Source organism: Carassius carassius, chromosome 16 (genome assembly GCF_963082965.1).
Source record: "Carassius carassius chromosome 16, fCarCar2.1, whole genome shotgun sequence".
In the NCBI taxonomy this organism is placed as follows: domain Eukaryota; kingdom Metazoa; phylum Chordata; class Actinopteri; order Cypriniformes; family Cyprinidae; genus Carassius; species Carassius carassius.
This window is the reverse complement of record NC_081770.1, coordinates 753154-779659: the sequence shown is the minus strand read 5'-3', so window position 1 is coordinate 779659 and position 26506 is coordinate 753154. Positions and strand designations below refer to the sequence as shown.

The 26506-nt window shown below is 37.9% G+C and overlaps 2 protein-coding genes across 2 annotated transcripts in view; both read left to right on the top strand.

The window, feature by feature from the left end:
* The window catches only part of LOC132159374 (NACHT, LRR and PYD domains-containing protein 3-like), a 229444-nt gene extending 204352 nt beyond the window's left edge, over positions 1-25092 (top strand). Inside the window, exon 17 of the mRNA XM_059568876.1 lies at positions 24743-25092. Coding sequence (XP_059424859.1) covers positions 24743-24818 — 76 coding nt within the window. The 3' untranslated portion in view covers positions 24819-25092. The remainder of the gene's footprint in view (positions 1-24742) is intronic.
* LOC132159229 (NACHT, LRR and PYD domains-containing protein 12-like) lies at positions 334-23644 on the top strand. Its single transcript, XM_059568774.1, has 11 exons — positions 334-377; positions 1799-1900; positions 2104-2188; positions 2449-2644; positions 2737-4567; positions 7702-7872; positions 12028-12201; positions 15500-15676; positions 16160-16336; positions 16980-17150; positions 23479-23644. The coding sequence occupies exons 1-11, from the start codon at positions 334-336 to the stop codon at positions 23642-23644; spliced, it is 3294 nt and encodes a 1097-aa protein (XP_059424757.1).
* Positions 25093-26506: the final 1414 nt, after the last annotated feature.

Genomic DNA, 26506 nt, shown 5'->3' with positions numbered 1-26506 from the left:
TAAACGTGTTATTTTATTTCTCCTTCTTCCATTTTAAGACGCAAAACTAATCTTCTTTTAAACTTCTTAATGATCTGATAGTAATGTGTAAGTAAATAAAGACGTGTATTGTGAGTGATCTGAAGAGATTATTACATGGCAGTATATTTGTAGCATATTTTATTTGTATATTGATTGCTTGATAACTCAGAGATTCAGCACTAGTTATTTTCTTCATCATTTGTTCCTCTGAACTCTCATGATCTTGATCTGATTGTCATGTCCAGGTCATGATGAGCATCTGATCGTCTTCAGAGACACAAAGATCTCAGTGTTGAGCTGTTCATCTGCAGTATGTCAGAGAAGAGAGGAAAGATGAGTCTCTCACAGAAACAGAGGTAACACTGAGTCTGCTTTCAGACAATCATTTTAAACACTGCTGCACTTTCAGAGGATTGCTGGAAAAAACACAACCTTAACAAACTTTGTGTTATATTTACAAATGATTTGCAGAACTTCAGAGCTTCGTAACTTCCTACTTAAACATAACATTTATATATATATATATATATATAATCATAATCATCATTTACAGTCCCTCAATCTCGCTCAAAAAAAAAAAAAAGCCAATAGATTTTAAATATCTCAGAATAGAAAATCCAAATCATCATTTGCAGTCAATTCACACTCTTCAGCACTGAGTCTGTACTTAAGTAAATTATTCCACATCAGTGATTTTAGTTTTTAGGTCATAAATTGATTGTCAGACATTAAAAAATGATTGCACACTTATTTAAAGGTTTATATGATACTTTTGATTGTTCTCATTTTCCTTTAGTGTGTCTGCTTGTGTAAGATCTTCAAAGTTACAAAGGTCACAGTCTCCTGTAAAGTGATTTATTCTGTCTAACAGAGAACACTGATCTAGAAATGATTAAAATGCCTTGACTGAATCCAGATATTAGCTTCACAAATGTGTGCATCACAATGTGAAATATTAGCGTAATGCTGTTCCAAGGTTAACACAAAGAGAAGACGAGTCTTCAGTGAGTTGTAGTGTTGTCGTCATGTTGTGGAGACGCTGTGTGTTTGGATGAGAAAGCAAACCCTCTTTGTTTGGATTCAGTGTTTAAGATTTATTAATAACTCTGTTCCTGAGCCGTACGACCCAAAGGTTAGCTTGTGTACAGCACGCTTTATGAAGCTGCAGTGCATTTTCTCCCAGCTTCCTGTGTACAACATCAGATATACACAGCTAAATACACTGTACATAAAATACAATAAACCACACCTAAATAACTGTATTTTATGTTGACACTTCAGGACATAAAGTTGTTACAGTGAAGAAGAAAACTTATAACTTTATGAGTATGTATCTGAAATGTAAGAGAGTTGCAAAATAAAAGCTTATCTCTGTTTAAACGTTCAGCTCAGACTTGGACTCGGGGTCAAAAGGATGCAGTACATTTTACAACAACATTGTAACAACCCAATAAACTAAGTGTGATTAACTTTTAAAATAGTATCAGAACTGTGTAGCAATGACATTTCTACTTTCTATTTTAGTCAAAAAAATAAAAAAATAAATCTCTTTAATTAGATCAGTCAAATATTTGAAATATTTGTAAAAATATATTTAGTCTCACATTTTAAGTACTTTACAGAAATTGTTAAACAAATGTGAGTCTGTAAACAAGAATGACTGCTATCTTTAAATCTCTGCAGATGTTTCTGTGAAGGACTAGAGAGAATGTGTGTCAGTATAAAACACAGATGAACCTCCTGTAGAAACGTTTCTCTTCTCTCTTTGTGTCATTAGTGTAAGATCAGGCTCACATGTGTCCAGCTCTGTGTCTGTGAAGAGTGACTGGTCAAAGGCTGATCCACTAAACTTCAGTGAAGAAACATCACGAACCAAACGGTATTTGATCTGTTTCTTATTTTTGTTTAAACATAGACTGTGTCAGAAAGTGTGTCAGTGAATAATTATCATAAAACTACTTGTAGTCCATAAATCTATCACTTATTTATTGTTTTTCTCTTTGCTAAAATGTTTACAAGATATTTTGGTCATATTTCTTTTCCTAAAAATGCAGTATTTTGATTTATTTTATTTACTCTCAGGCTTCAGTATGAAACATTAGATCCAGATTTACAGTCTCACAGGAACCACAAGAATTATACAGACAGTCTCCTGCAGATCTTCCAGGTAATAAAACCCATTTTCAGGAATATTTAATAATTATAATAAACAAATATGTTATTGAATAAGAGTGTGACAACTTTTATTTCTAATTTTTACTTTTAAGAACCTATAAAATAAGAATGAAAGCCTATTTTTATTAATATTTACAGCTAATTAATGTTTGTCTCAACTTGATTTTTGATGAATATTTTTAATTACTGAACAAATAATTTTGACCAAATATAGGATTTTTTTCTCTCATTCATTCTTGTCTGTTTTTGTAGGATCTTGAGAGCAAAATAATGACATTTCTAAAGAAAGAACTGGAAAAGTTTAAGAAAATATTACAAAAAGAGGACTTGCAGTACTTTGTGAAGGACTTTAATGAGAACAGATGCAGTATGAAAGAATCAGCTCTTGATCTCACGCTCTACTTCCTGAGAGAGATGAAGCAAGATGAAGCTGCTGATACTCTAGAAGGTAAAAAAACGGTGATAATCTGTTAGATTTTCATTTATAAATGTAGAGAGAAAATATGATTAAACATTATCTGTATTTTTGTTTCTGTTTAGATGAGCTGTTCTTCATTCACCAGCTAAAGTGTAGCCTAAAGAAGAAGTATCAATGTGTGTTTGAAGGAATTGCAAAGCAAGGAGACTCTACACTTCTGAAGAACATCTACACAGATCTCTATATCACTCAGGGTTGTAGTGAACAGGTCAATACTGAACATGAGATGAGACAGATTGAAGTTGCTTCCAGACGTCATGAATCACAGGAGATACAGGTTGAGTGCAAACATTTGTTTGAAGCACCTGAACAAGACAAGCAGATCAGAACTGTACTGACAAAAGGAGTTGCTGGCATCGGAAAATCAGACTCTGTGCAGAAGTTTGTTCTGGATTGGGCCGAAGGAAAAGAAAATCAAGATATCAGCTTCATATTTCCTCTTCCATTTAGAGAGATGAACTTAAAGGAGCAAGAAAAACTAAGTTTGATGGACCTTATAACTCAGTTTTTCCCAGAGACAGAAGGACTGAACCTTACGAGAAGAAATCAATTCAAAGTCTTGTTCATTCTTGATGGATTGGATGAATGTCGTCTTCCTGTAAACTTTAAGGATAATGAGACGTGGTCTGATGTTTCATCACCAGTCTCTCTGGATGTTCTCCTGACGAACCTCATCAAGGGAAATCTGCTTCCTTCTGCTCTCATCTGGATCACCAGCAGACCAGCAGCTGCCAGTAAGATTCCTCCTGACTGTATCGACCGGCTGACAGAGATACGAGGATTCAATGATGCACAAAAGGAGGAGTACTTCAGAAAAAGATTCACGGATGAGAATCAGGCCAAAGAAATCATTGATCATGTTAAACAATCAAAGAGTCTCTTTATCATGTGCCACATCCCAGTCTTCTGCTGGATTTCAGCCACTGTTCTCCAGAACATTTTAGAGGAGAAAAGAAATAATGTTGTGAAAAACAATCAGACTGATGATGCCTCCAAAACACTGCAGGAGTCAAATACTGAAGACACTCCTAAGACTCTGACACAAATGTACACACACTTCCTCAGATTTCAGATCCAGCAGAGCAGACGAAAGTATGATGGAGAACATACAGCAGATGTTTCCTGGGATAAAGATGCCATCTTTTCACTGGGGAAACTGGCATTTGATCAGCTGGGAAGAAACCATGTGATCTTCTATGACACAGATCTGGAAGCCTGTGGTATTGACGTCTATAAGGCATCAGTGTACTCAGGCATGTGTACCCAGATCTTTAAGGAGGAAACAGGGATCACTCTTGGTACCATGTACTGCTTCGTTCACTTGAGCATTCAAGAGTTTATTGCAGCCCTTTATGCACATCTGTTTCTAGACATGAACAAGAAATATGTGTTTGATCAAGACTCTGCAGAACAGGAAAACAAAAGTAAAACCATGATTGATTTGCTCAAGACTGCAGTGGACAAGGCACTAGAGAGTGATAATGGACACCTGGATCTTTTTCTTCGCTTCCTCCTTGGTTTGTCACTCCAGTCCAATCAGAGACTCTTACAGGGTCTGTTGACCCATGAAGAAAACAATGAGCAGAGCAAAAAGGAAATAGTTCAGTACATCAAACAGAAATTGGAGTCTAATCTGTCTCCAGAGAGATCCATCAATCTGTTCTACTGTCTGAATGAACTGAACGACCAAACTCTGGTGAAAGACATTCAGACCCACCTTAGCAAAAGAAGTCTCTCATCTGCTGATCTTTCACCTGCCCAGTGGTCTGCTTTGGTCTTTGTGTTGTTGACATCAGAGGAGGAGCTGGAGGAGTTTGAGCTTCAGAAATTCAAGAAATCAGACGAGTGTCTCATTAGATTATCAGCAGTCATCAAAACCTGCAAAAGAGCTCTGTAAGTTATTTAATATATTTTGTCATGTTTTGTGCTCATCTTAAAATTACATTAATCTACACTGATACATAGCATGATTGGACACCCCTGATTTAGTGAGTGAGTGACATGACATACAGCCAAGTATGGTGACCCATACTCAGAATTCACAGCACACAGCAGTGAACACACACACACACACACACACACATACACTTTTATTATTTAATAATATTACTATTATTATATATAGCTTTTTTGCTCACATTTTTGGTCTGTTTTCTCTTTGATAATTTGCGGATGTCGAAAATTTGTTGCATACCTACTAACATCCCCTCCTTGTTTACAAATCAGAAGTCCATGTATCTGCATTTAAATGCAGAAGGGGCTTTCCTGATGACTTTGATGACTCTGAGATGTTGTCATCTTTATATTACTAACTTGCTGCATGCTAAAGCCGACCCAGCTGACCTCACCAGAAAAAAACTCAACACCAGCGTCTAGTGGAAAGTCTAGAAATTGATTTTATTATTCTACCAAATAGTATCCTAAAAGATTGATACTTGGCATCCGTGATTCAATACAGTATTGCAGTGGAAAATATTGCTATACTATACTGTACCCCCCCCCCCCCCCAACCCTAGTTATAAGTATATATCGCTTAAGGTTAAATCAAAACACATATTCTTTAAAGATGCAGTAGGTAACTTGTGTAAAAAAAATATATATATTTTTTACTTATTTGTCATTATGTCCTGACTCCTGACAGTAGAATATGAGACAGATAATCTGTGAAAAAATCAAGCTCCTCTGGCTCCTCGCAGTGGTCCTATTGCCATTTGCAGAAATATGCCGCTCCCGGTAAGAAACAACCAATCAGAGCTGCGGTCCGTAACTTTTTTTGTGTTCAAAATTTACAAATATATATATACTAAGCGAGTACACACACATTTTCCAAACCGTGTTTTTAGCCTGTCCTGAATCACTAGGGTACACCTATAATAAGTGTTTATATTCGGACTATTTTAGATTGCTTCAGGAGTACCACAGCGGAGTAATCCAGTACCTTTGTGATTCTTCATAGACATAAACAGAGAGAAGTAGCTCCGGCTACGATGTTCTTCCGCAAGACACAAGCAGTTCTGTTTATTAACCGCTAGAGCGTCAAAAGTTACCGACTGCAGCTTTAACTTTGTTTTCTTAAAAAATTTAAGTCCTTTGGAATTAAAGTGTAATGCGGTTTTATTAGATTTACATTGGCTTCATGTAAATAATTATCTTTTTGGCAAAACAAGCTGGTCCGGGTTTCCCCGATAATGATTGATCTTAGAGCTTAAGAGTGTTTTGCGTTCGTTCTTTATTGTTTCACGTGCGTTTCCCAACAATGCACTTAACACAGTTGCACGTAGCTGTGATACTTAAGAGTCGCTGTCCATTTGTCAAGTGCTGAAATGTCATCTAATTGAATGTATATATTAATGGTGGCATTAAGCATGGAGTCAGAGACGCAGTATTAATTTATAGAGTGGTCAGACAGACAGAAATCAGAAACAGCATGAAGAGTGTCAAGGGATAGCCAGAAATCAGTAACAATACCAGGCAAAGGTCGGGGCAGGAGGCAGAGAATCAAAGTCTGTATACACAATCCAAAGTCAAACACAGAAGGAACAAACACTAGGAAAATGTGTGGAAATGCCAGACAGAACTAAACAAGACTTCGCAATGTGAGTGTGGATGAGTGCAACCTTTATAGTGTCACTGATAGGAAACCGGTGTGGTTCAATAATGAGTTCCTAGGCAGGGGTTTATGGGAAATGTAGTCTGTGTTGTGAATAAACAGATGTGCAGTGACCGGATTATGACAAAAGCGTCTGCTAAATGCATAAATTTATTTAAATGTATTTATTTATATACAGTAGAGAGAGAGAGGGAGAGAGAGAGACACGTTATTTCCGGGTCCAATACACAGCTGGTTTTCGTGCACTTCAGCAAGTCGTGGCCTAGTGGTTAGAGAGTTTGACTCCTAACCCTAGGGTTGTGGGTTCGAATCTCGGGCTGGCAATACCACGACTTAGGTGCTCTTGAGCAAGGCACTGAACCCCCAACTGGCTGCCCATAAATGATGCCCATTGATCCGGGTGTGTGTTCACGGTGTGTGTGTTTGTTCACTGCTGTGTGTGTGCACTTTGGATGGGTTAAATGCAGAGCACGAATTCTGAGTATGAGTCCCCATACTTGGCTGAATGTCACTTTCTCTTTTATTTATTTATTTTTTTTAAGTCATTGACATTTTTCCCCCAGTCTTTGAAGCATTTCCTACATCTTTTATTATTTTTTCCAGTCATTTACTTTAAATGTGTATTCCTATATTTTCTGCTCTTTTTAATTATATCATTTATAAATTAATAAAAAAAAGAAAACGAGTCATAAAGTGTACAATAAAGCACAATAAAATCCTTATATTATAATCACATTGCACTTGAATCAAGTTAAATGTGTAATCTGCCGATTGTCCTGCAGGTGACTGCATAAATCTGTCTTCTTACGATGCACTTAGGGCTTAACAATTACTCCAGAGCACCCATAGATCTACGATGATTTTCAAGTGCTACTTAAGTTATGATGCTTTTGGGAAACAGACCGTAATATAAAGATCAGTCATACGATACTTTTTACGAACTTCTTAGGCTTACAAAGCTTTTGGGAAACCTGGCCCTGTTAAGTTAGCTACAGAAGAAGCACATCATGTTATTATAAAACACATTGTTCCATAGTTATTTCTACTCCAATATGCAGTTCAACTTCTACAACTTCTGCTATAAAGGAGATGTACTCTTGCATAACCTCAATGCATAAATGATTAACCTCCAGATTCTCCACCTCAAGACACTCCTCCAGATAATAGAGCAGCACTTTTAAATGTATAACTCATTGCCATTAATGATATAAACCTATTATTCATTTACAAATTTTATTAAGTTTTATTCAAGCATGCTAGTTTGTTTTATGCAGGAAATTTGAATCAATACAATTCTAATGTATATGTTGTATACTTACTGTTCATGTAAACGTAATTGCTATACATTTATTTTTTAAGTATTTAACAAATGTATTATATGCATCTAACTCTGTGATTTGATTTATTTCTCTTGTAGGTTAAATGATTGTGGCTTAACAGACAAAAGCTGTCCAGCTCTGGCTTCAGTTCTTGGATCAGATACCAATCTGAAAGAGCTGAACATGAACAATAATAATCTTCAGGATTATGGAGTTAAGATGCTCTGCACTGGATTGAATAATATTAATTGCAAATTAGAGATACTGAGGTAAGTTTGGTGACAATCCGTAGTGTTTGATTAGAATTCAGATCCATCTGTTAACATGGACCTAGATCATTTGCCACAGAATTGGACAGAACTGCTTCAGCTCAGTGAAATCTGCAGCATGAACTCTACATTCCAGGGCCCTCATTTATGTGTAATGAGTGCATAAGAATGCAAAGTATGGGATCTTCCATCTTGTACTTAAACGTAGGAATGTGTGTAAATAAAAGCACAACTCTGAGCATGCTTGAGCAGAGAACCTAGTGCTATACTGCAAAAAGAAAGTGATGCTGAGTGTTTCCTGTGTCCTATAATTACAAATACTCAATTCATAAATTCATAGTTCAAGCTAGACATTTGCTTAATTGGTGAACAAAAGCAATACAAGACAAACTGAAAAAAGTCTTATTTTACTTAGTATTTAGTTTTGTTTTTAGTCAAAATATCTAAAAACTCTATCAAGATGCATTTACTAGAAAAGCAAAAACACATGAGATGTTTAGTTGTTTCCTGGGAGAAAAGGTCTAAATTGAAGTTCATTTTGATTAAAACAACGTAAAAACCCTCTTAAAACAATTATTTTGAACTTTAAGTCTAGATCCAGGCACGGTGAGTAGACAGAGATTACTAGATCTCAGTGTTCTGCACGAGTGAATCAGATCACTGCTGTACTGCAGCATAAACACTTTCAACTCAACACACTGATGTACATTTTTTTATTGTTATAAGGACATTTTTAAATTCTTGCTGCTATTTTTTTTTTATGTGTCTTGTATAAAAAAAAAGAATTATGTGACTTTTGTAATGTGGTTGCCCTCATCATCACCAGTATTTGTCATCTGTCAGTTAAAACATACTGGTAAATATTGAGATTAAAACTGAAGTGTTTTCTCTTTATGCAGTCTGAAGAACAACTGTATCACAGAAGGAGGTTGTCATGTTCTGGCTGCAGCTCTAAAATCAAACCCTTCAAATCTGACAGAGCTGGATCTGAGTGAGAATAAACTAGGAAACCCAGGAATGAAGATCTTCTGGACTCTGTTTGAAAATGTACAGTGTAGACTGGAAAAGCTGAAGTAAGTATTTTAAAAGTGTATCCCATTAATTATCTAGACTTCAGTTACCCACCACAGTTTCATAGATTTAGAAATATTTTATACTTGTCATCAGGGCCGGGTTTCCCAAAAGCTTTGTAAGCCTAAGAAGTTCGTAAAAGCAATCATACAACTAATCTTAATGTTACGGTCTGTTTCCCAAAAGCATCGTAACTTAAGTAGTACTTGAAAATCATCATAGATCTTCGGGTGCTCTGGAATAATCGTTAAGCACTAAGTGCATCGCAAGAAGACAGATTTATGCGGCCACCTGCAGGACAATCGGCAGATTACACCTTTAACTTGATTCGAGTGCAATGTGATCATAATATAAGGATTTTATTGTGCTTTTATTGTACACTTGATGACTCGTTTTCTTATTTTTTTTTATTAATTTATAAATGAAATAATTAAATTATTCAAGTTGTCTGTAAGGAACTCAGCATTAGGTTAACGTCAATAAATGATCATGTACTACAATTAAGAGCCATTCTATAACGTGACATTTCAGCACTTGACAAACGGACAGCGACTCCTAAGTAGCACTTAAAGAACAGCTACGTGCAACTGTGTTACGTGCATTGTTGGGAAACGCGAGTGAAACAATAACGAACAATCGCAAAATTACTCATAGAAAATGCTCTTAAGCTCTAAGATTAATCGTTTTCAGGAAACCCGGACCAGGACTGTACAATTAATCAAAATAAACTCCAAATTGTAATATGGGGTAATTCAGTTCTCAAATCACAAAAGGCTGCATTTTAAGTTAGAAGAGCAGATGTTCTAAATGGATGTTAAAATTAAAAAAGGCAGTTGAGCAAGTTATTTTGAGTTTATAACATGATTTTAAAAGGTTCACCTTGTTTTGTGTTCATGTAATTTCCAACATTGTTTGGCAGACGATGTTAACAGATTTAACCAGATTTATACAAGAAGGTGTTTATAAACCTGTTATGAGCTAAACATAGAAATGTAAAGGTCATTATCCAGTTTTCCACCAAAATAAAAGCCTGAGGGCCTAACATTTGAAAGTAAAGAAATTAATACATGATAATTACAATAATCTATCATTCAATCCTTCAAAATTGAAATCCTTCTTCAAGCTGCTTGTTCTTTGTAGTGTTGTAAGTATAGTTTAGGCTTAAGTATTGTACTGAAAAATACAAAGTATTTGTATAATTATCGAATTAAAAAATAATTCCACAGTGTGATTATCATGCAAATCTAATATTGGCAGATAAAAGTAGTAGCTAAAGCTGCTATTTGTGTAATTGTATGTATATCTTAATTAGTTGTGTTCTCTCTTCTACAGGTTAAACTGCATCAGTATTACAGATGAAGGTTGTGCTGCTCTGGCATCAGCGTTTAATTCAAACCTCAGAGAGCTGGATCTGAGCAGGAATCAAATAGGAGACTGTGGAGTTACACAAATCTCCAGTCTGCTGAGAAATTCACAGACACTACAGATACTCAGGTCTGAATTTGGTTAATCTAAACATGAATCAATGTAAAGCTCCAGCTGGTCTGTAAACTGGTGCTGTCACAAGGAATGGGTCAGTAATGTGAAATTGGTGTGTTGGTATAGATACATTTAAAAAATATTGACAAACATATTGATTTTTGAGGTGATGGGAAATGTTAATATCATAATAGTGTATTCAATGTTTTTAATGTGACTTACTTATTTAGTCTTTCTGAAGACTTTCAGACTGCAGTATCACTGAAGAAGGTTATAATACAGTTGCAATCAGAATTATTCAACCCCCTTGACCTGCAAAACATTTTGCTGCAGAGAACAAAATGTTATAAAAACAATTCAACAAAGGCAGTGTTTTATAATAGCAAAGGCATCAGTAAAGTATTAGAGAAAGTTTGTTAATACACTTTTGAATGATTTCGAGAATGTAACATTGATGAATCATGATGAAATTCAAATTGGATCTAAACATTTGTTCAAATTGTGTGCAGAATCTTTTATTCTTTAAAATCACCAAGAAACGCTGCCTGTAAGTGTTTAGAAGCTTCTGTCACCTCTCTACTACAGTCTTGACCCATTCCTCGCCTGAAAAAGCTTCCAGATCACTGATTATCTTTGGTTTCCACAATGCCACAGCTTTCCTTAAATTCAACCAGATATTTTCAATGAAAAATAAATCTGGAGACCGAACAGGCCACTCAAGTACATTCTATGACTGATCCCTGAACCAAGCAGAAGTAGATTTGGATGATGTACTTTATGAAGTCCATTGATCATCAACTTCAGTCTTTGCACCAAAGGCATCACAATTCTTGTCAAAATGGCCTGATACTTCAAAGAATCCATGATTTCCTTCATACAGTCATGATTTCCACTTCCTGCTACAGTAAAACACCCCCATAACAGGCCTGATCCACCTCCAAGTTTGACGATGGAGATGGTGTTCTTCTGCTTATGAGCTTTGTCTTTTTTTGCAGCAGAAATTCACAGTTTGGTCACATCACTCCATTCATATCTCAACATAAAGGCCGTACTTCTTACACACTGCATTGAAATGGTTTTCCTCCTTTCATTGGGTCATCTTGCAAGTCTTTGGCTGTACATTGTGCAGGTTTTTCTCAGTTGCTCTGATTAAACATTTTATGATATTGTGCTTTTTCTTCAACACCCTCAAATGTTTTCTGGTATAGCACACTTTAAGATAAGGAATGAGGCTGAGGGCTGTGTCTCTAGGAACTTGGAATGTCTTGGAAATCTTCATATAGTCTTAGACTTTCTAAAGTAATATTATTTATTCTCTATAGCTTCTCTATATCGTTGTGAGATCTCTGTTGACTTTGCCATTTTTGCTACAGTCTCTGAGGGGTTGCGTAATTTTGATTGCAACTGTAGGTTATAATTGTGGTAAATTAAAACTGCAAAATTTTAAAATTGCATTTGTTGTAGTTTGTGTTCACCAATATATAACTTTACCAGCTTTACTGTGAAAAGAGTACATTTAGGTCAAAATCCTGTAGTGCATCTTTTTTTATTGTCTTCATTCTAGAACATGTACTTGTGATATTGTGATATCTTTATCTTTAATAGACTTTCAGACTGCAGTATCAGTGAAGAAGGTTATAAAGCTCTGTCTTTAGCTCTGAGATCAAACCCTTCACACCTGATAGAGCTGGATCTCACAGGAAATGATCCTGGAGAATCAGGAGTGAAGCTGCTCCGTGATTTACTACAGGATCCAAACTGTCAACTCAAGACACTGAGGTGAGACGTAATGAAATAATTCTGAATAAATGATACGCATGTGAATTATATTATTTGACTAATTTAGTAAGGTATACAATTTGTTGCATCAAAAATGTTCAAAATTTTTAAGATTTAGGATTTATTTGAACATGTAAATAAAAAAAAATACAAATAAAAATGTATATAAATACAGGCATGTATACATATATAAAATTAAAATAATAGCCAAATTAAGTCATGTACTTCTCAGCACAATCTTTCCATATTATTGTAAATAATTCAAATTAGAAATTCTCATGTTCAAAAGGAGTAGGAAGAAGTTCATAACAAACTTTTCAGGTCCTACCCCATTTCTCTATTTTTATCCTTTAATTAAATACAAAACAATTTGATGCTTCACTTATATATACATCTTTACATACATCCTATATCTACCTACCTTCTGTTCACATAAACCTATACATAGATACAGATGCATACACACACATTCCCATTTTTTTCTTCTTTCTTTTCCATTTATCTATAAAAAATCAAATAATAACACCTCCATACTATACTTAACATGTAGACCAATGAACCTGTATACAATACTATCACCTCAAGTCCTTTTCGTATTCATTTAGTATATTCAGTTTAAATAGTCTTTTAAAATTACTTATTGTTGTACATGATTTCATCTCTTCACTGCAGCTGTTCCATACAATAACTCCTTTGGTTGTGATGCATTGATATTTAGAATTTGTTCTTATAGATTTCTTTTTAAATAAAAATGTTCCTCTTAAGTGATGATTACTCTCTCTCATTTGAAACAACCCTTGAACACTGTCCTATAGCTGCTGATTATTTATTTTAAACAGAACAGATTAAATTAGTATCATCAGCAAACAAAATGCTTTTCAGTGTTTTTGACACCTCCCATACATTATTAATATACAAGTTAAACAACAATGGTCCCAACACTGACCCCTGGGGGACCCCAAAAGTAATTTTCTTTGACTTTGAAATATGGTTTTGCAATTCAACATATTGTTGTCGATTATATAAGTAGCCTTTTTAACCAAGAAAGTGCAGTCCCCCTAATTCCATATTTTTGTAATTTCATAAGATCTACAGATTTTTGAGAATCATGATCTAATGAGCTTTTGCCCCCCCCCCCCCCCAAGTTTCTTTTAAATAATTTACTTTTGAATTCTTTGAAATATTTGTATATTTAAATGTTCAACTGTTTAAACTAGAGCTTTTCACTACAAACAATGTTTGATAATCTTTAAATGCTTTGTGATGTAATGCACATTGAATTGATTCCAGCTTCATCTTCTCTTCTGCAGGTTTTTGGGTCCTGCTGCAGATGAAGGCTGTCAGTATGTGACTGGAATTGTGGGTAAAAACCCATTACTCCTGAAAGAGCTGAATCTATCTAGACATGAGCTAGGAGACACAGGAGTGAATCAGATCTCTGCTCTACTGCAGGATAAACACTGTACACTCAACACACTGATGTGAGTATCTTACATCATTTCACATGTTACATGACTAGTAATGTTACAGTCGTCTATTTTAATTATCATTTGAGTCTGACCTCACGTTATAAAGAGCCAGAACATGTTTTAATATAACTCTGATTATATTTGTCTGAAAGAAGAAAGTCATATACATCCAGGATGTCTTGAGGGTGAGTAAATCTTGGAGTAATTTTCATTTTTGAGTGAACTATCCCTTTAAGTGCACAGAGGTTGGAGAAAATAATGTAAACACATTAGAAATAGCCAGTATTTTATTAATGTGTTTAACATTGTTTGTTTTCAATACAGCTTCCAACCTTCTTAGAATAGATTCATACAACTTTTGAATAGACTTCAGTTAAATTCTGTCTCTAACTTCTGCTGTGATTGCTGAATGTGTTCATGTTTACTGACTACAAACTGAGGATTGAGGACTAATTTTAAAAAAAAAAGTATATGTGTGTATGTGTTTGCATGTTTCTATATTTAAATGTAATTTCATAAAGGCAGGGTCAGTCTGGTTTCTGTCACTTCTGGGGCTTGATCATCCAGGCTTCCTCTGGGACAACGGCCAGGGTTTTTTGGCTGACTGGGTCTCTGAGTTTAGGTTAGAGGAGGTTATGAATGAAGGTGACTTGTAAAGTTGTGTAATCTAAACATTTGAAAGTTCTGCTAATACAGCAGGTCAAATATGACCCAATATCCAATCATTTCAGTTAATAATATGAAAAAAAGTGTCAATTATTTGATTTAAATGAACAAGTTTCGAAGACCTAATTGTGTTAAATTATCTAAAGGTGTTCAGACACTCTTCCTCTGTTTTTTGTTTTATCAAGACATTGTGACTTTATTCAATAGTTTTCTTCAATCTTCTCTCTTTCTCTCAATGTAGGTTAAGGTGCTGTGATTTGACAGATGAAGGTTGTTCTGCTGTGACTTCATGAACATAACGTGTCTGATTCATTGTGTTTTCTCTTTCTGTCTTCAGTCTGTGTAGATGCAGTATTACAGAGAAACAGTGTCTCATCCTGACTTCAGCTCTGAAATCAAACCCATCACACCTGAGAGAACAGAACCTGAGTGAGAATAAACTACTAGGAGACTCTGGAGTGAAACACCTCAGTGATCTACTGATGAACACACAATTCAAGCTGGAGAAACTAGAGTTAGTATCATTATACTCTACAGCAGTTACATTCAGATTGATTTATCAGGGTACATAATTTATTTCCAAAAATGAATTTATCCTTGTGATCTTTAATGAAAATAACTATCACTTTCTCTCATAAACACATCTCTTCTCTCGTCTGATGATGTGAAGGTGGTAAAACCTGTCAGTCACATGAGATCTCAACAATAGCAAACAATTATCAGCTTTTCATCAAAAATTAATTCCTGACCTACAGTAAAAAAAAGAAAAAAACTGTTTCATAAAAGAACAAAATATGATCATAAAATGTTCTTGTTGACTGTAAACTTCAATCTTAAAATGTCTTGAAGTAAATTTAGATTTATGAACATAATATTCTTGATTTGTTACATTTTAAACTCTATTTTTAATGTTTTAATGTTATTGTAAAGTGGTTCTATGGTTGATCCTGTATCCTTTTTTTTTTTTTTGGTCTGACTTGAAATGTAACTAATATCCTCAAATCCTGTTTTGTTTTAGATTAAGTTTATGGCTGAATGATTATTTATTTATTATATTGTTTTCAGGTTTTATTTATTGCAGTGTATGGTGTTAACACATGATGAATTACTCACACATGAACATAACATGTCTGATTCATTGTGTTTTCTCTTTCTATCTTCAGTCTGCGTGAATGCAGTATTACAGAGAAACAGTGTCTCATCCTGACTTCAGCTCTGAAATCAAACCCATCACACCTGAGAGAACTGGACCTGAGCTGGAATGAACTACTAGGAGACTCTGGAGTGAAACACCTCAGTGATCTACTGATGAACACACAATTCAAGCTGGAGAAACTAGAGTTAGTATCATTATACTCTACAGTAGTTAGAGTCAGATTAAAGATTACTGTTTACTTTCAGGAAAAGAGAAGGATGTGACGTGTGGCCAAATATAGTGTCCTATACTCTGAACATGTGCTCTGCATTTAACACACACACACACACACACAGTCATGTACAGTATTTACACACTCAGACATGAGTGACAATTGCAAAAAAAGTTTAAAATGTCTTTAGGTAAACTGTAATTCAGAAACAGAATTTTCTTGATTTCTCACATTTAAACTCAGTTTTCACGTTTAATATTATTTTTAAGTAGTTCTGTAGTTGATCCAATATCTTAATCTACTTTAATCTTTTTTCTTTTGTTTTTGTTTGTGGTCACATAATGAGGTTTTTGGCAATGTTTTAATTATTGCACTGTATGGTGTTAACACATGATGAATTACTCACACATGAACATAACGTGTCTGATTCATTGTGTATTCTCTTTCTGTCTTCAGTCTGTGTGGATGCAGTATTACAGAGAAACAGTGTCTCATCCTGACTTCAGCTCTGAAATCAAACCCATCACACCTGAGAGAATTGAACCTGAGCTGGAATGAACTACTAGGAGACTCTGGAGTGAAACACCTCAGTGATCTACTGATGAACACACAATTCAAGCTGGAGAAACTACAGTTAGTATCATTATACTCTACAGATGTTACAGTCAGACTGATTTATAAGGATACATAATTTATTTCCAAAAATTAACGTATCCTTGTAATCTTTAATGAAAATAACTATCACTTTCTCTCATAAAAACATCTCTTCTCTCGTCTGATGATGTGAAGGAGGGAAAACCTGTCAGTCTCATGAGATCACAGCAATAACAAACAATTATCAGCTTTTCATCAAAAATAAATTCCTGACCTGCATTAAAACAAAAACTGTTTCACAAAAGAACAAAATATGATCATAAAATGTTCTTGTTGACTGTAGACTTCCATCTTAAAATGTCTTGAAGTAAATTTAGATTTATGAACATAATATTCTTGATTTGTTACATTTAAACTCTATTTTTAATGTTTTAATGTTCTTGTAAAGTGGTTCTATGGTTGATCCTGTATCTTTTTCTTTTTTTTTTGGTCTGACTTGAAATGTAACTAATATCCTCAAATCCTGTTTTGTTTTAGATTAAGTTTATGGCTGAATGATTATTTATGTATTATATTGTTTTCAGGTTTTATTTATTGCAGTGTATGTTGTTTACTCATGATGAATTACTCACAGATGAACATAACGTGTCTGATTCATTGTGTTTTCTCTTTCTGTCTTCAGTCTGTGTGAATGCAGTATTACAGAGGAACAGTGTCTCATCCTGACTTCAGCTCTGAAATCAAACCCATCACACCTGAGAGAACTGAACCTGAGCTGGAATGAACTACTAGGAGACTCTGGAGTGAAACACCTCAGTGATCTACTGATGAACACACAATTCAAGCTGGAGAAACTAGAGTTAGTATCATTATACTCTACGGCAGTTACAGTCAGATTAAAGATTACTGTTTACTTTCAGGAAAAGAGAAGGATGTGACGTGTGGCCAAATATAGTGTCCTATACTCTGAACATGTGCTCTGCATTTAACACACACACACACACAGTCATGTACAGTATGTACACACTCAGACATGAGTGACAATTGCAAAAAAAGTTTAAAATGTCTTTAGGTAAATTGTAATTCAGAAACAGAATTTTCTTGATTTCTCACATTTAAACTCAGTTCCTCTTCAGGAACTCGAGCTGCGTCGAAACGCTTTGGGGAACGCGCCCAGCGTGAGCGACTCTGAATATGATATCAAATCTGTCTTATAGAAGAGCGTGACGTCACAGACGGGGTGACGTAAGCGACCAGGAAGCTATAAAGGCACGAGCCGCACAGCTGGCTCCAGCTTCGCGTATTTTCAGCAAGCGCTCTGTGTGTGCATGTCATTCTGTCTTGTCAGTCTTATTTATTGTTGTTTGTCACTATTAGCTCCTCGAAGAGTAAGCAATACTCAAAGAGCAAAGTTAAGACGAGACATCTGAAAGGCGAATCCAGATCGCGTTTCAGATTGTGTGTTCATCACGAGTGGGAATACACGGTCTGTGCGCGGTCTGCCTGGGATTGAGGCACGCTGTTTCGGCTCTTGAGGGAGCCGACTGCCCGCACTGGTACAAGCCAGTGTGGACGCTTCGATCCCGGAGGACTCTCTCGAGGGGGAGTCTTCGCCAGCGTTCCTCGCGGTGTCGGTCCCGCTTTCGCCGAGGCGGAGCGCCGCCTGCACTCGCTGGGTTCGCAGCTAAGATCCCTATCCCGTCCCTATCTCCTACCTCACCCGCCAGATCTGCCCGATCTCCGGGTGCGGAAGCCCGAGCGCTGCGGTCCTTCCCCCCGAGTGACGGCCGCCTTTTTTTCTCCGAGGAGATTGAAACGGAGGGCATCGATGAGCTCGCAGTTGCACAAACACAAGCTGCATAAACTTCAGTTGCACAGACAAACAGTTACACAAGCATCAGTTTCACAAACATATTATGCCTAACTGTATAACGAGCAGCATTAATGAGGAGTGTAGCTCACGCAGTCAGCTCTCGAGAGAAAAAATAAAATAAGGGGGCTGACTGTGCTTCTCGCATATCTAAGGACGGGGCGAAGACGGTTCTGCCTATCTCCACCCGTATTCCCTAGATATAGAGTTCATTCTTGAGGTTCGGAAGCACACGAAGCGGTTCCTTTCCCCTCTGTGAACTCGCAGCTGCAGCTACTTATCTCCGAGGAGATTAATATTGTTTGTGTGACTAAGTGGCTGGCGTGTTGCCGAGGCAACGCGTGTACCACATAATTTTCAGGTTTGATGTAAATCTTACCAAAACCAGACCGTCTTTACTCGTCTGTTTGGTTAACTGCATTAATTCTGAGGAATTAAATTCAGTATCTTATCTGAGTGTGAGAAGTTAGATATGAATTATACCGACAAGGCAGACCGTGTTTACTCGTCTGATTGTTTGTTTGCATTAAATTCTGAGGAATATAATGACACTTATCTCACTCTCAGAAATTATATATACTGGAGGGGCTGCTGGGCGGGAGCAGCCCTCTCAGTCTATAGTCAGAGCGTTGCCGCCCGCGCTCCCCCTGCGTCGGGACCGGAGGCTGGAGCAATGCTCTGAACCAGAGTTTTCCCAGCGGTCCCCAGCGAGCATCGTTCTCAGTATTTCCGCCCGTGCCCGTAGCGGAGCTGAGAAGCTCGCTGCCCCTGCGGGGGCCTCTTACACCAGAGGTCAGTCTCGAGAGACTGATTCCCTTAGTAGATTATTTAGCAGCGTGGAAACTACTGCCAAATGTATCTCATGGTTCCTGCACACAGTAGAAAAGCTACTGATTCAGTTCGGCTTTGCACCGCCGATATTCAACGGGGTTATACCATCGATAGTCGGCCCCGGGCAGGGTCTGGTTATGGAACAGGAAGTGAAAACCCTATTAGAGAAGGAGGCCATCGAGGTGGTCCCTCCTCAGGACAGGGAGTCCGGATTTTACAGCCGGTATTTCATAGTTCCAAAGAAGGATGGGGGGATGCGTCCGATTATAGACCTGAGGGTCTTAAATCGTTCAGTTATGAGACTGAAGTTCAGAATGCTTACAATCAAGCATGTTGTAGCTCAGATCAGGTCCGAGGACTGGTTTGTCACAATAGATCTCAAAGACGCATATTTTCACATCTCCATCCTTCCACAACACAGGAAGTTTCTGAGGTTCGCTTTCGGGGGCGAAGCCTACCAATATCGAAACCTTCCCTTAGGCCTTGCACTCTCACCCCGCACGTTCACAAAATGTGTAGATGCGGCTCTGGTCCCCCTGCGCATGCAGGTCATCCGCATTCTCAACTATATCGACGATTGGTTGTTTTTAGCTCAATCAGAGCAGGTTGCGACTCGGCATCGAGATGTCGTGCTCGCACATATGGGGGAGCTGGGTTTGAGACTGAACGCCAAGAAGAGTGTACTTTCTCCGGTTCAGAGAACCACCTATCTAGGCGTAGTATGGGATTCGACCGCGATGCAGGCACGATTGTCCCCTGCTCGTATCGAGTCGATCCTCAGCTCAGTCGAGAGAATCAGAGAAGGCCAGTCACTCACTGTCAAACAATTTCAGAGATTGTTGGGTCTGATGGCAGCTGCGTCCAACGTGGTACCTATTGGCCTGCTGTACATGAGACCCCTACAGTGGTGGCTCAAGACCAAGGGATTTTCCCCGAGGGGTAATCCACCTCGCACTATCACTCACGCGGCGCTGCCTCCGTGCCTTAGACATGTGGAAGAAACCTTGGTTCTTGAATCAGGGCCCGGTGCTGGGAGCTCCTTGTCACCGTGTGACACTAGCGACGGACGCATCCCTCACCGGCTGGGGTGCAGTCATGAGTGGCCACCCTGCCCGTGGTCTGTGGAGCGACCGCCATCTAACATGGCATATCAATTGTCTAGAAATGCTAGCAGTTTATTGTGCACTGAAGCACTTCCTCCCAGACATGAGGGGTCACCATGTGTTGGTGCGCACCGACAACACATCGGTGGTCTCTTACATCAACCACCAGGGAGGTCTGCGTTCGCGCCCTTTGTACAAGCTGGCGCACCAGATCCTGGTGTGGTCCCAGAGCAAACTCCTCTCATTAAGAGCAGTATATATTCCTGGGAAGCTAAATATGGGGGCAGACATACTGTCGAGGCAGGGGCCGAGGCCCGGGGAATGGATGCTTCACCCAGAGGTGGTGGAGCAGATATGGAGAGTATTTGGCAGGGCTCAAGTAGACCTTTTTTTTGCGACTCAAGAGACATCACAATGTCCCCTTTGGTTCTCTCTAGTTCATCCAGCTCCTCTGCGACTGGACGCTATGGTACAGACCTGGCCGAGGCTTCGTCTGTACGCCTTTCCCCTATTGCTCTGCTCCCGGGAGTTCTGGCGAGAGTACGCCGGGACGGGGTCCCTCTGTTATTAGTAGCCCCGCTCTGGCCGGGCCGAGTATGGTTCGTAGATCTGGTCTCGCTCCTCGACGGCTCTCCATGGGAGATACCGATCAGGACAGACCTACTCTCACAGGCGCAGAGTACGATAATTCACCCCCGCCCGGAGTTGTGGAAGCTGTGGGTGTGTCCCCTGAGGGGGCACAACTTTTAGCAGCTGGTCTCTCAACTGAGGTTGTTGAGACCCTCCTCCAATCCAGAGCTCCCTCTACGAGGAAACTGTATGCCCTGAGGTGGAAACTCTTCACCTCATGGTGCAGAGACCGCCAGCTAGACCCAGCAAACTGCCCAGTTGTTTCAGTTCTGGAGTTTCTACAGGCCAGGCTCTCTGCAGGGTTGACCCACTCCACGCTGAAGGTTTATGTGGCGGCTATTGCGGCCTGCCATGCCCTTCTCGATGGCCAGTCTTTGGGAAGACACCCCTTAGTTACATGTTTCTTCTACTGTGCGCTGAGGCTGAGACCTCCAGTACGGTTCCCCCCTGGGACTTGGTGTGGTGTTAGAGGCTCTTTGCAAATCTCCATTCAAATCGATTCAAGATATCTCAGACAGACATCTGACTCTTAAAACCGCCTTTCTGTTGGCCATTACCTCTCTGAGGAGAGTAGGAGATCTACAGGCCCTCTCAGTGGCCCCTACCTATCTTGATTTTGCACGTGGCATGACCAAAGTTTTCATATACCCTCGAGCGGGATATGTTACTAAGGTGCCCTCTATCACACCACAACCTGTAGTGCTGAAGGCCTTCTGTCCTCCTCCCTTTCGGGAGCCCGACCAAGAGAAGCTAAATTGTGTGTGTCCAGCTCGAGCGCTGGATGCATGCGCCCACAGAGCTGCCCTGTGGAGAAAAATGGACCAATTGCTTGCATGCTGCGGTCCCCCCCAAGAGGGGTTTTCCTGCTTCTAAGCAGACTATTAGTCATTGGATAGTTGAGACTATCAACGCCACTTTGAGTCCTCTGGTCGTCCCCCGCTGTCGGGAGCCAAGGCTCACGCTACATGGGGTATGGCGGCCTCGAAGGCCTTTCTAGCAGATGCGTCCATGCTGGACATCTGCAATGCTGCGGGGTGGTCCACGCCTTCTACTTTTGCAAGATTCTATGGCTTAGACATGCCAGTCACTCCAGGCACTTCAGTCCCCTCGTCCTAAGCTGTGCTCTTCGGATACACACTAGGCAGGGGTTTGGTAGTCTGGCGGCGTTGGTACTCGTTCCCCAAAGCGTTTCGACGCAGCTCGAGTTCCTGAAGAGGAACGTCTCTAGGTTACGTATGTAACCCTAGTTCCTCGAGGGAATGAGACGCTGCGTCTCGGAGCCATACCCCCGGCACCCCTGCCGGCGCTTGCTGGTACTCGAACACTGGAGCCAGCTGCGCGGCTCGTGCCTTTATAGCTTCCTGGTCGCTTACGTCACCCCGCCTGTGACGTCACTCTCTTCTATAAGACAGATTTGATATCATATTCAGAGTCGCTCACGCTGGGCGCGTTCCCCAAAGCGTTTCGATGCAGTGTCTCATTCCCTCGAGGAACTAGGGTTACATACGTAACCTAGAGACGTGTTCACGTTTAATATTATTTTTAAATAGTTCTGTAGATCCGATATCTTAATCTACTTTAATCTTTTTTCTTCTGTTTTTGTTTGTGGTCACATAATAAGGTTTTTGGCAATGTTTTATTAATTATTGCACTGTATGGTGTTAACACATGATGAATTACTCACACATGAACATAACGTGTCTGATTCATTGTGTTTTCTCTTTCTGTCTTCAGTCTGTGTGGATGCAGTATTACAGAGAAACAGTGTCTCATCCTGACTTCAGCTCTGAAATCAAACCCATCACACCTGAGAGAACTTAACCTGAGCTGGAATCAAATAAAAAACACAGGAGTGAATCACTTATGTGACGTACTGAAGGATTCACGCTGTAAACTGGAGAGATTGAGGTCAGTAACATTCACAGACAAGAATCAAAATGATGAAAATCACTGTGTTTAACTCTTATGTGCTGTGCAAGGTCTTTTCAGACCCCAAATGATGTTTGCTGAAATAAAAGAAATGTTTCCTTTATCTAAATGACATGAGACTTTGTACGGTTGTCAACACTTGGTAGATCTACAAACAGAAAATTAAACTGGATTGATATCTGGTTGTGTGTTAGTGTGAAAAAAGTCACTCTCTGGAGACCCACATTGAAATGAATGAGGAAATGATTAAATCGATACTTTTTCTTCTTAATTTATCAAATAAAATCAATAAATCCACCACAATTCAGACCACAATATACACAAAAATGAAGTGGCAACCCTTCTACATGTTCACAATACACACAGACACACATTCCAAAGACAAACACCCATAGACATTAATGGAGACTATAAAAATATTGAATTTTTTATTACATAATTTGTCAAAAATGTCTGAAGAGGTGACACCCAGTACTTTTCATTCATTTTTCTAAATATATAAAAAAAATAACATAAATACTTAACCTACACGAATGTGTAGTTAAAACATTAATAAACTGAGTAAAATTACATTTCAGACCTCAAACAGTTTCTTTTTTTTTTTTTTTTGTAACAAAATGTCCTTTGGTCCCTGTGTTCCCTGGACACCCCAAACAGCACGAGTGTCCTCCCCAAACGAACAGCACATAAGAGTTCAACGAAACACTTTATACTCAATATCTCATGATGAATGTGTTCACATTATATTTGTGAAAGATTCTTCATCTTAATGATTTGTTTGTAAGATGATCTCTCTTCCTCTGTTTGTCTCTTTCTAGACTTCATGACTGTGGCATTACAGATGTTTCTTCTTTAACTCAGTCTTTGACAAACACAAAAGCTCTGCAGTTTCTAAAAGAGCTTGATCTGAGAGGTAATGAGATTGGAGACTCAAAGCAGAAGCTCATTGATGTGCTAAGAGACTCAAACTGTAAACTGATGTGAGTAAACTTCACTTTGTGATATTAAAGAGATTCATTTACCTCTGATATGTGAACAAATATATACTTTCAGATATTAGTGAAAAGAGTTGATCAAATGATCCTCAAGCTTTATTTCAAAGGGTTTGTGTCAGAATGAAATGTAAAGTTGATAAAAATGTTGAACACAAAGGAGGAAAGAGAAGAAAAGCAGACTGTCACAGCTTTCTACAGCAACAGCTGCTTTATTAATGAGATCAGTAATAGTGAATCATTAGAGTTTGAAATAGATTTGTTCAGATTGTAGGAAAACGCTGGTAAAATCAGAGCAGATTCAGCTTCAGCTCACAGTCGTCCAGCATCACATGATCAATGTCTCTGTCTCTTGTGTGTTTTTACTTTGACAAGCAACACGTCACATTACTTTACACTTACTTTCTGTAAGAGATAATAGAGATAACCTCCAGCCGCTTGTTATCACAGAATAAACCCGACAGGGTGATCAGGATTTGTGTCCTCCTGAAGAGACTTATTCTGTGATAACATCCGGTTGCATCTGCATTATCACACTTATTATATGCTTTCTTGACACACAAGTGAAGAATTAGACACAATTTAGATTCAGCTAAACACTTCTGCTCAGTTAGCAACAACTTGAACAACAAGACACACTTTGAACAATGTCTCCTCAAGTCTACTATTAACAGGAATCTCCTGTGGTTTGGTTTGAGGGTAAATCCAGTCAGTAACTGAGGCACAAGCTAATAGCAGTTGTGTTTGAATGAAACGAGTGAGAGCGCGGTGCTGTGATACGAGAGAAGTCAAAGAAACGGCCGACTCAAATACCGTATGACTGTGTGTTATTCTGCTGCTAATGACACACACCTAATGAATAACACACCTCCGAATGTCACGACTGACCAATCAGAATCCAGTATTCCAGCGAGCTGTGCAATCATTTCACTTATTTCACTTATTGTGTTGAGACCAACACAAACATGTTTCAACTAGAGGACAAACAGCTTTAACTAAAATAAAAACAAAACAGGTGATTGAAATATTTTAACTAATTTGTACTTTATTCCACTGAACTCTGATAATCTTCTCTTGTTTCACCTTACAGTGTAGATACAGATCCATCACCAGAAGTCCCTGATAGAGTTAAATCACCAGAAGCTGATAAATGCTGTATCTCATAAAGTGAAGTGATCTTGAGAGGAGCAGTAAACATCAGCTGAAGATCCACAGAAGAGCTTCACTACTTTGTCTATGAGGAGAAATAAATGTGTGATATGTGTAAATGTGATCCATACAGGTGAAGAGACTCAGACTTTACAATCAAATAATGCAGCATGTGTGTTAGAAACATGATATTGAATGATTAATGTTGCTTTAGTATTCAAGCAGATGATCATTGTGTTTAATGTAAAGCTGGAACAGAGGAGGAAGAAGCTCAGATGAGTCTGTCTGGCTCTTCAGTTTAATAATATTTCTATTAAACTCATTCAGAATGATTCAGATGCTTAAATGTGATTGTCAAGTGCAGCACTTAAATGTGTCAAAAGATATAAAGCAAATCTACAATGAGTGAAACTTATCTCATGTTTTCTACACATTGTTATTCTATTTGACTTTATATTTAGTTGTGTGTGTGTTGTTAATGTACAGATATCCAGTATATAGTCTTTGTTCTGTGGATGGAGTCTCTCCTTCATCAAATCAACTAAACATTTTCACAAGTTAACAGCATTTGTGTCTTTCACTCTCCTCTAAATACTCAAACACATTCAGTCTTTTTAACACTTTTATATTTTCATGTAATAAAATGCTACATACAGTTAAAAGCAACTACTTTGTTTGAAAAGTTTACTTGTCTGTTTTAAGTATTATTGAAGCTACATAAGCAGTTTCTCTATCTTAAATATAGGCTAACTTGTAGACATGAAACATAAAGCATAAATAGCTAATGCATAATAACAGAAATGTTCCCATTATACGTACAGCAGGTAAAATAAGTCAGCATTTTTCTCAGTTAATATATTTCTGAAGGTGCTGTTTACATCATGTCGGTAACAATCCAAGAAATACATTCATACAAAGAAATCAAATCGGATGAGTTCAGAAATTAAGATATGTGTAATAAAGTAGAATCCCAATCACCAAATGTACAGCAGAAAGACAAAAACTTTCAGAAATGATTTAGGAAATATCGGAAATAATCCTGTAAATCAGATAAATCTGCTGCAGATTTGTGAGTGAAATCACTTCTTGTGAAAATACTACACTGATTTTAAATAGAATAAGATTTACTGCTGTATGATTAGCTCTAGTTATATTTTTAACAGTAATTCATAAATGAAAACACTTCAAAACCAACAGCTTTTATGAATTCAGTGTGTTTATATATATGCAATAGTAAATCTAAGCAACTTATGGGAGATATTGAAGAACATTTCAGTCATAGTACAGAGTCAGCTCTTTTGAGGACACAGCTCTGCTACAGAGTCATTTAGTGTTGTATCTCCACATATTGTTCAGTATTTTTTATTTTATTTATTAAACTTCAAAAAACACAGTCAAAGTACAGTTACAGCAACAATAATACACCTGAAAATATATAACACAAACATAATATAAAGAAAGAATAAGCATTCAAAATACACATATATCCAGGGGGTGGGCTAAACATTACATAAATATATTGAAGGTTTTACAAATGGAAACTGTCTTAATTGCTTTCTTATTACGTGAATAAAAAATCGTATTCACATAAATTTGAATTTCTTTTTCAAGAACCAAAAATAAAGGATTGGTTTTACTGTACTTACATTTGTGGATATGAAATTTCGCAAAACTAAAAATTAAACTTATAATGTATAATCTTTGG

Bases quoted from the DNA above. Each gene is read 5' to 3' on its own strand.
- LOC132159229 (XM_059568774.1), top strand. From the start codon at position 334: ATGTCAGAGAAGAGAGGAAAGATGAGTCTCTCACAGAAACAGAG. The intron at 2,645-2,736 runs GTAAAAAAACGG...GTTTCTGTTTAG, and splicing joins AGCTGCTGATACTCTAGAAG to ATGAGCTGTTCTTCATTCAC. The intron at 12,202-15,499 runs GTGAGACGTAAT...TTCTATCTTCAG, and splicing joins TGTCAACTCAAGACACTGAG to TCTGCGTGAATGCAGTATTA.